We start from the raw sequence: 9,891 nt of genomic DNA on the forward strand, positions 1-9,891 counted from the left end.
GTGTGGATGTAGGGATCAGTGGAGCAGCAGAAGGAAGAGTCCTGTCTGCTTTTCACTTCTTCCTGGAAACTTTGAACAATAAATCTATCACCAGAGAGAATCGTTTGCAACTTGACATCAGTTAAACAAAGCAACTGTTTTTTGAAGTCGATCACACCAAAGAGGCTCTACGACACAAACCCTATTCAGGGAGTGGATGAGCAGGTGCTGCACATCTACAAGTACTTGGGGGTTCAAATTAATGACACTTGTGGACCGGTCTTGCAACACAGAGAGGAACTATATAAGCGAGGGCAAGGCAGAGCAGAATGTTTCTTCTTCGGAGGCCGTGTTTCTTTAATGTGGGCAATGACATCCTTCACATGTTCCATAACTGATGGACGACACAATGGCACAATTTCCGCACTGCTTGAGACTCAGGTTCAAAATGTGGTTGTTTCTGTTCCCTGTGTCGTGTTTGCATTTTCTCCGCATGTCTTCATGATTTTCGTTCGGATGCTTTAGTTTCCTCTCACAGTGCAAAGGCCTGCAGTTCCACTTAACTGGTGTGGTTTAATTGGTTCCACTAAATGGGTGAATTCCTCTGTTTGTCCAGAAATGGACTGGAACTCGGTCCAAGTGTTGTTCCTGCCTTGTAACAGAAGACTGCTGGGATAGAGTCAAGCTGCCCTGCCACCTTGAACTGAATATGAGAGTTAGGAGAGCGGATGGGTGGATTTATAGGAAGGCAGATAACTGTGATTGCCACTGCAATTCGCTTCAATGTTCAAAACTGATAAAGAGGCCCACCGAATCAACAGGCAGATTAAAAAAGCAGGCTCAGTTATGGGATGTACTATTAACCTACTGGAGACTGTGGCAGATGAGAGAATGAAGACAAAACTAAAGGCCATTATGAACATTGCTGCACACCCTCTCTCTATAACATACTGCCATTACGTATTTTCAGCCAATAAATTGTTCTGGAGAATTGTGTCAAGAAAGACTCATGCAGATATTTCATACTTACAGCAATATACTGTACCTTTATAATGCCATACCGTCACTGCAATTTAACGTTTAGCCAAGTCTCAAATTTCTATCCACCCATCCATCCATTATCCAAACCGCTATATCCTAACTACAGGGTCACGGGTTCTGCTGGAGCCAATCCCAGCCAACACAGGGTGCAAGGCAGGTTATAAATCCCGGCAGGGCCAGCCCACCGCAGGACACACACACCCACACACCAGGGTCAATTTAGAATCACCAATGCACCTAACCTGCATGTCTTGGGACTGTGGGAGAAAACCCACGCGAACACGGAGAACATGCAAACTCCACGCTACCCACTACGCCACCGTGCTGCCCCAAATTTCTATTCTTTTTTGTAATTCATATGTGTATTTGAGGAGGGTCACTCTATTCACCCACCAAGTTTGAAATGCATGAAGTGTGACTCCTATATATAAAATCAACTTGACTTTTGTAGATAACAAACGTACGACAGATCAGTTTTAGGTTTAGAACGTTCTGATCTGTATGGCTCTGCTCCTCTTGCCAAAATGCTGCAGAGAAAACACAGCTAATGACCAGAACGACTGCAGTCAATGATTGAGGGCAGCAGAGGACTTTTTCTTTGGCAAGTCATCTTTACCACAAAAGAAGAAACGTGAAAATCACGGCCACACTAAAACACGAAAAGCTACTTCTGCTGCATCTCTTAAGTCATTCACTGCAGTAAACAATAGAGAGAGAGAGAGAGAGAACAGAGACTTGCCTTTCTTATCATTTCCAAAGACAAGTGAATCCATCTTCTTGACCAAAGCTATATTTAATAGCAATGTTCCATCCAGGTGGAAAAAAGCAATGTTGTGTAGTAGCACGATACATTAGATAATCATCAGTTATCAACTGTTAGTGCTGCCATATCTTCACATGTGACAAAACTCCAGAAAAGACAGAGTACAGCCAACCCACATTGATTTTTTCCCTAATTGTATTGGTATCGTTTGAAGAAAACAGCATTCCATACAATCATATCAAACCATACTGAAAATTATACTGTAGTACGAGGGTGTTGTACCGTGTAATCCTTTCAGTTAGCCAATAAAAGGTGTCATTTTGCTTGGCTTTTCTCGAAACATATTGCATTTTATCCAAGGTGATCTTAAACTACGGGACATGGATTTATCCCCAAAAGATGCAAATAGGGATTGTACAGAAGAAGATCAATGTTCAGCTTGCTGTTTTGATTTCAGTTCCCACCCTCACCATCATGTGCATAACTCATTTTCTCGCTATAAAAAAATGCAATTGAAAATGTGATTGGGACCCTGGCAAACTTTAAAGTATTAGTTCAAGCCAGACTACCGTCCTACTATTTAGATTTCCGAAACTAGACCAAGAGACCCCTCAGATGAACCATTAAAAATGACTCCAAAATCCGGGAGAATATTTTACATATCAAGGTAACATGCTGGAAGCGTCAGAGGTGGGCACTCACACATATGACAAGTTTCTCATAATTCGGAAACACGCAATACAGAGGTGTACGTTCAAGAAACAATATCTCAATGGAACAGGCTCTAGTTTGAACAGATGGGTGGCTCTGAAAAGAGCCGTTGGTTGTCATAAGCGCCTGAGCTTACTTGCTCTTAGCTGGTTTCTCGGTCTTCTTGGGCAGTAGCACAGCCTGAATGTTGGGCAGCACGCCACCCTGAGCGATGGTCACGCCACCCAACAACTTGTTGAGCTCTTCATCGTTACGCACAGCCAGCTGCAAATGGCGAGGAATGATTCTGGTCTTCTTGTTATCGCGGGCAGCATTGCCGGCTAACTCGAGAATTTCGGCAGTCAGGTATTCAAGCACAGCAGCCAAATAAACGGGAGCACCGGCACCCACCCGCTCGGCATAGTTGCCTTTCCTCAGAAGCCTGTGAACGCGGCCAACGGGGAACTGCAAACCAGCTCGAGAAGAGCGAGTCTTAGCCTTGGCGCGTGCTTTACCACCAGTCTTGCCTCTTCCAGACATCTCGAAATACTCAGAGCAATTCCTTGCAAGAGAATGATTAAGAAGGTCGGCGATGCGTTCTTATAAAGGCTTCCTTCGGGTGCCGCAAGCGACACAAACTGACTGCTGATTTGCATGTATTCTTACGTCACTCGACTGGCCGCGACTCCAAGGCGTGGCCTGCCTGCCAACCACATTGAACAATGCTTCAAGTTCAAAAATACAAATCTGAGCAAAAAGTACAAAGTGCCGTTTTATTATTTTCATCGTTTGAGTGTCCTACACGTATACATACACATATTCATTTGTATACTTTGACTCTTTTCCTGGATTGCATTGCACTGATATATTTTTTAATTATACTGTATATTTAGTGTCATATTTATTTGTATACTTTATGACTCTTTTCCTGGATTGAATTGCACCGATATATTTTTAATTATATATTTATTACACCACACCTCTGTGCCATTGTCCTTTGTTTCATTGCACCGAATAGTCCGACGCATGAAGACTACAGTATTTGGCAAAAACGTTTCCTCTTTACAAGGTTTTGGTGTTCAAGGCGCTATACGGGGAAAACATAACTGTTTGAGCACGAAAGGCGGTATACACGGTGTCTCGTTCTGTATACAAACGTCTCGTTTTTTCCAAATGGCAGGACTCGCCTGCGCAAAAGGATTTCCGAGCTTCTGCAGGTTCTTTCCTTCAGCCCTGCGAATTTCATCTCGTGCAGGTTACTTTGTTAAATCTCATTTGATGAGCTGGTATCATACGTTGTATTCAGCACGCGTAGTAACTGTTCTACAGCACATAGAGGTGGTGGGCGGTAAAAGAAAAAAAGCCCCTGAAATATATTTTCGTGCCAATTTTGTCCAATTCAGTTACGCCAAGGTCGCTGGTGGCCACGCCTAACGCTGCAGCGTGTGTCATTTGCACGGCTGCCTTTAAAAGGGGAAGCTGGGAAGTGTTGCTTTTCAGTTTTCTAAACTAGAACTTACACAGCAATGCCTGAGCCGAAAGCCGCCCCTGCCCCCAAGAAGGGGTCCAAGAAAGCCGTTTCTAAGAGCCAAGCCAAAGGTGGGAAGAAACGCAGAAAGACCAGGAAAGAAAGCTATTCCATCTATGTGTACAAGGTACTGAAGCAAGTGCACCCCGATACGGGCATCTCCTCTAAGGCGATGGGCATCATGAACTCCTTTGTGAATGATATCTTTGAGCGTATCGCCGGTGAGGCTTCTCGCCTTGCGCACTACAACAAGCGCTCCACCATTTCTTCCCGGGAGATCCAGACTGCTGTAAGGCTCCTGCTACCGGGAGAGCTTGCAAAGCACGCCGTGTCGGAGGGCACCAAGGCCGTTACCAAGTACACCAGCTCCAAGTAAAGGGCAAAACTACTTCAGCTAGAAACCAACGGCTCTTTTCAGAGCCACTTACCTAATCTGAAAAGAGCTCTAACACCCTGAAAACCGTTTTTCTGCAATGTTTGTGAAGCGTATTTGAGTACACTGCTGTGCTCTGTCTGCGTTCCACGGGTTTGCATTTGGCAGCAGAACCACTGACACCCCATTTCATGGCTGCAAGTACTTTCGGTTTTATTAGCAGAAACTTGTGCTTCTATCAAGCGAGTATAAAAATGGGTCGGTTACATAAACCTGAAAAGCAAAACCCCGCTTAGGACAAATTAGGCACGAAGACCCTCAACATTTCTACAAACTTACCTGTGGCACTTCAGAAATCGACAGGACCGCTGCTACCACAAGTCAAAATGCCTCTCACCCAGGAAACCTAAATCTTCTGTTCTATAGTAAATTCAGCTTCACTACTAAAGTAGTATGCAATGCAGCTCGAGGATTGCTGGAGACCAGTCGGTTCGTAAAACCGCTCGTGAAGGTCAAATTCTGTCAAGCGAACCCATACCGCTCTAATATTCCCCCAATGCACGGAAAATCAGTTTATAACGCTTTGCTGAGCAAACATTCCGATCAGTTGGTTTATGTACTATCGAGTCAACTGCTTTTAAGTGTCAGGATACAAGGAAAGCTCTCCAAACAGAACGTGGGCGGCTCTTAAAAGAGCCTTTGGGTGATGAGATTTACAACGTTTCACAGAAAGATTAACCGCCAAAGCCATACAAAGTACGACCCTGTCTCTTCAACGCGTATACCACATCCATGGCAGTCACGGTCTTTCTCTTAGCGTGCTCCGTATAAGTGACAGCATCTCGGATGACATTCTCCAGAAACACTTTGAGCACTCCGCGAGTTTCCTCATAGATCAAGCCAGAAATTCGCTTTACTCCACCTCGTCGAGCTAAACGGCGAATAGCTGGCTTTGTAATACCTTGGATGTTGTCTCGCAACACTTTACGATGGCGCTTAGCGCCACCCTTTCCAAGCCCTTTACCTCCTTTTCCTCGTCCAGACATTATACCGTTTGCTCAGCTCACAAGTCGTGCGAATAATAACCAAAACGGCACATTTCCTTCCTGATATGGGTAAAACGACGACCTGCTTGAACACAGCATAGGAGATGTCTGCGCGGGCTTTCAGCAACTCGGGTTTTGAATTCTGTCTTCAGTTTCCGAGCGCAAATCCCGCGAACAAAGAATCTAATCCACCATGTGGAACCGAATTGGAAGAAGAGGCCTGGAAGCTGCTAATTGCGCGATACACTTAGGATTTCTTGAGTCATACATTTTTCCTATGCTTGCTCCTTGGTGTGAATATTAACTCTCACCGTTTAAGCCGCTTGTGCGTTGGGGTCGGTTTACAGTGCGGGCAAAGCTTCTATTTGCCCTATTTGCTTCTGATGAGAAAATGACAACTGCCCCAAAGGATTTTCTTATATATCCCCATTCACTCCGCTTGCCCTTACATGAACAACAATTTCTTTGTGCCGCTTCATTCACAATACAATCAAGTCATGGTTGTTTATTCTGAGGGTTGATTTCCACATCCTCGTGAAAACACAGAAAGGAATAATGATTTCCTTCGTTGTGACAGCTTTCTCACATAATTTCAACAATTGCATTTTCCATTTCCTTTGCCCACTTTTGCTTAAAGGGGTATTTCACCAAAAATGAGTGACTTTTTACAGTTTTTCTCAATTGCTAAAACACAATTTCTGAAACCTTGCTCCATTTTCTGAAACCATTAAATGCAAAACCTTATCTTCAAGCACTATTTACAAAACCTCTGACTCCTCTTGCAAAATGAAACTTTGCCTAAAAACAGTTTTACCTGTGTTCAAAATCAAGCACTGCTCTCAAATCAAAAACAAAGTGATCAAAATGATATGCGCTATCAAGCAGTCAGTAAACGATACAACAAAAAACAGAAAACACATTGTTCAAAACATATAGTTCTCAGGGAGAAGCAAATTTTAATCTCAATGTTTTGGGCCATACAATTTGTTCATTGTACAGTAAACAGCATACAATGCAATGCACTGTACTACAGTATACAATACTAAAAGGGACAAAAATCAAAGGAGTAAACGTGATCAATTTGCTTCTTCTCGTCTTTGGGCTGGGTTAGGCCAGAGCACTTGTCAACATCACAAGCAATATTGTCCCTCCTGAGGCAACGGGGGAAGAAGCCTCTTGTGTGCCGTATCCAGCCCTGACAGGATTCCTCACCTATATCACCACAAGCTAAATCCATGGCTTGCAGAAGACTTACTCTGGTGTAGGGTTGTCTATTATACACTTTCCATCTCCAAGAGGAGAAAAACTCCTCAATCGGATTCAGGAAAGGCGAGTATGGAGGGAGGTACAAGTTCATAAACTGCTCATTGATGTTAAACAATTCCCTTACCGGAGCAGCTCGGTGGAAACTGACATTGTCCCACACTATCACATAGGTGGGAATGGGATTCTCATTTAGCTCTTGACCCTGATGGTGTTGAACCTGCAGCTCAAATAAAATCTCTTAGATTGGCAATAAATCTTAGAAGGTGCTGGGTGTTATATGGCCCGAGTGTAACATGGTGATGTAGAACACCATGGTTGCCAATAGCAGCACAGATGGTGACATTGCCACCTCGTTGACCAGGGACTTCAACAATGGCCCGCTGTCCAATGATGTTTCGGCCTCTCCGTCTCCTCTTTGTTAGATTGAAGCCTGCTTCATCTACAAAGATGAAGTCATGGGGTCTGTCCAAGGATTCCAAGTCAAATATTGTCTGTGTAGAAATACAATATACTGCATTTAGATTTTTGTAACTCGTACAGAGACAGTGCTATACTGTAGAGTACAATTAAGCCTACTGTATGCACTTCTGATTCAAATACATTGTATGTAATGAAGAGTAATGTCATTCACATAGTATGTGTTAGTACTGTAGAAAATCTGGATTACAGTAAATGTTTCTGAATGTACACTTACTTGCACATACTGAGTTCGCAGTTCTTTCACCCTTGGTGAGTTGCGCTCAAAGGGTACTTTGTATACTTGTTTCATTCGCATCCTGTTACGATGGAGGACACAGTCAATTGTGGAAATGCTCACACTGTTGATTCCCTGGAAGTGTGTGTTGTCTTGTATCACTCGTTCCTGGATTACTCTGAGTCGTATTACATTATCTTGAAGGACCATGCCCACTATAACGGCCTCTTGCTCTTGAGTGAATAAAGCCATCCTTCCACCTGCATGTGACAGCCTCGCAATTCTACAAAAAGTAGATGTGCAATCACAACAAATATTCATGCAGTACTATACATACAGTGATGAACTTTACAAATGTCTATTGAAACAGTTGCATATAGTGTAGTACAGTAAATTTGCAATTACAAAAATAGAGTAGTATACTGTACCTGTTCTCTTCTCTGAACGTCCTTACTATGGTGGACACAGAAAATCGGCTCAAATTGGGTTGCACTCTTAGTCCTGCTTCCCTCATTGTCAGTCCATGGACAAGAACATGGTCTATGACTGTTGCTTGAATTTCATCAGATACTTCAACTCTTTGTCTTCCTCCTCCTCTTCCTTGCCGCCCTCCTCCTCTTCCTCGCCCTCCTCTTCTTCCTCTTCCTCGCCCACTTCCTCTTTCTTGTCGTCATCCTCGGTTGTGCCGCCCACTCGCATACGCACTCGTCCTCTCACATTGTTTCTTCTATCCATGCTCAGACTTTCTCCTTTCTACCTTCAACAACCTTTTTGCTCTCTGAACTGGCTTATATTGGTTGTGTCACATCATTTGAAACAGGTGACATCAATTTTGAGTGGTTGTGTTCAATCAATGACATGTTTTCTCTAATTGTATTTGAGCGTTGCTACTTGTGTTCACCAGCATGGATGACGTGTGCATTAGAGTGTAGAATGTGTTTTGAGAATGAGAATGTGTTTAGAGTTTTGTCTGAAAAGTCTAAGTAAGATCTGCATATTGTGTTTTACCATGTGAAATGGTTTAAGGTATTGACCACAGACTGCACAATTAGCTAAATGAGGTCAGGCAACTGAGAACTTTCTTCAGCCAATGGGTTTTAGTGTTTCAGCAATTGAGAAAACTGTAATACTCAAAGTACACAAAAAGAAAAATGGTTAACATGTTGCAAATTCTTAATTGGCATTAATAGACGCTAAGTTGCAATACTGAAGTCAGTCACAAGATGCCACTATTGCTACAAATGCACAATAGAGTAGTGTATATACTGTACCTTCTATTCACTGTATGGTATGATGTTTTAAAGGGAACCAAGCTGAATGCAGTTTTAGACTATCAACAGTTTCTTAAAATAAATTTAGAAAAGAGCAATGAAGTCAAGCAAAATGACACAATTTATTGGTTAACTAAAAAGATACAATATAAAAATTTCGAGGCAGCTCAGGCCCCTTCTTTAGGCAGAGGAAACGACCGACAGATACATAAAATACAAAGCGTACTTTCTCTTGTAATGTGGTGGTCAATGAACAAAGAACCACCTAAAGTGCAAAACAATCAAGCAGATTTTAAATGACAATAAATGCATATACTGTATATATACATTTTTTCATTCCTGCATGCTTTATAACAAGCATAATACTGTAAATGTGTTAGACTATTGCCAAAATAAATTTCAATAAGAGGAAGAACAACCATTCATCTTCCAAACCTGTTTAAGCAGGGCAAGGTTTGTGCGGTTTTTGGAACCTGTTCCAGCAGTCATCTGCCAATAAGCAGGAGTAACATCTGGTGAGGGCACCAGTCCATCACAGGGCAAACATACTGTGAGATGTGGCTGGCTTGTCATCCCGGCCAATACCCCCAGGCCGCCAGATGGAGACCTCCCTGCAGTATGGAGGTGCCCCGAAGACCAGCAGGGAGTAATGGGACACGTAGTTTTTACACAAGACCCTAGGGATTGGAACACTTCCGGGTCAGGGAATATAAAAGGACTATGGAGTGGAGTGGAGGATTGTTTATTATTGTAGTTATTGTTATTTAATGAGTATAGTGGAGGAGAGGGTGCTTTGTGCACTGTGGCAATTTAATAAAGTCAGCATTTGGACTTTTACCTGGTGTCTGGAGTCGTGGACAGGGGTTGAAGGGAGCGAGAGCGCCCCCAATCTGTCACAGTGGCGTAGCCGGCAGGATACTCTAGCATCATTTGCAGAGGACCTGTATACAAATTTTCTGTGGGCAGAGAACCCCGAGAAGACAACGGCGTCAGGAATCACCACAACATCGCCAAAACCCGAATTTTCCAAGTCCGAAATGGGGAAGAGGAAGGGCAAGCAGAGCGACAACGCCAGCACTCTAAAGACTTGGACCTTCGTCCTTTTGCATAGATATTGGGAGTGTCACACACCCCTTTCCAGCGACCTCATGACCCTCCATGCTCTCCCGATCCATCTCCTGACTTCATAGGAAGGACTTCATTGGGTTGTGCCCAAGATGTCATTAAAGGCCTGGATGTT

At 43.3% G+C, this 9,891-nt stretch overlaps 3 protein-coding genes across 3 annotated transcripts; 1 reads left to right on the plus strand and 2 right to left on the minus strand.

Moving 5' to 3' along the window:
• Positions 1-2,583: 2,583 nt before the first annotated feature.
• LOC120521067 (histone H2A-like) lies at positions 2,584-3,062 on the minus strand. The gene has a single exon (XM_039742951.1). It carries the CDS (start codon positions 3,011-3,013, stop codon positions 2,627-2,629), a length of 387 nt encoding a protein of 128 aa, XP_039598885.1. The 5' UTR covers positions 3,014-3,062; the 3' UTR covers positions 2,584-2,626.
• Positions 3,063-3,988: 926 nt separating this feature from the next.
• On the plus strand, positions 3,989-4,426 carry LOC120521066 (histone H2B 8-like). Its single transcript, XM_039742950.1, has one exon. The coding sequence runs from the start codon at positions 4,000-4,002 to the stop codon at positions 4,375-4,377; it is 378 nt and encodes a 125-aa protein (XP_039598884.1). The 5' UTR covers positions 3,989-3,999; the 3' UTR covers positions 4,378-4,426.
• Positions 4,427-5,053: 627 nt separating this feature from the next.
• LOC120521068 (histone H4) lies at positions 5,054-5,441 on the minus strand. Its single transcript, XM_039742952.1, has one exon. The coding sequence runs from the start codon at positions 5,418-5,420 to the stop codon at positions 5,109-5,111; it is 312 nt and encodes a 103-aa protein (XP_039598886.1). The 5' UTR covers positions 5,421-5,441; the 3' UTR covers positions 5,054-5,108.
• Positions 5,442-9,891: the final 4,450 nt, after the last annotated feature.

The sequence above is a fragment of the Polypterus senegalus genome, unplaced genomic scaffold (assembly GCF_016835505.1).
Source record: "Polypterus senegalus isolate Bchr_013 unplaced genomic scaffold, ASM1683550v1 scaffold_4269, whole genome shotgun sequence".
NCBI lineage: Eukaryota > Metazoa > Chordata > Cladistia > Polypteriformes > Polypteridae > Polypterus > Polypterus senegalus.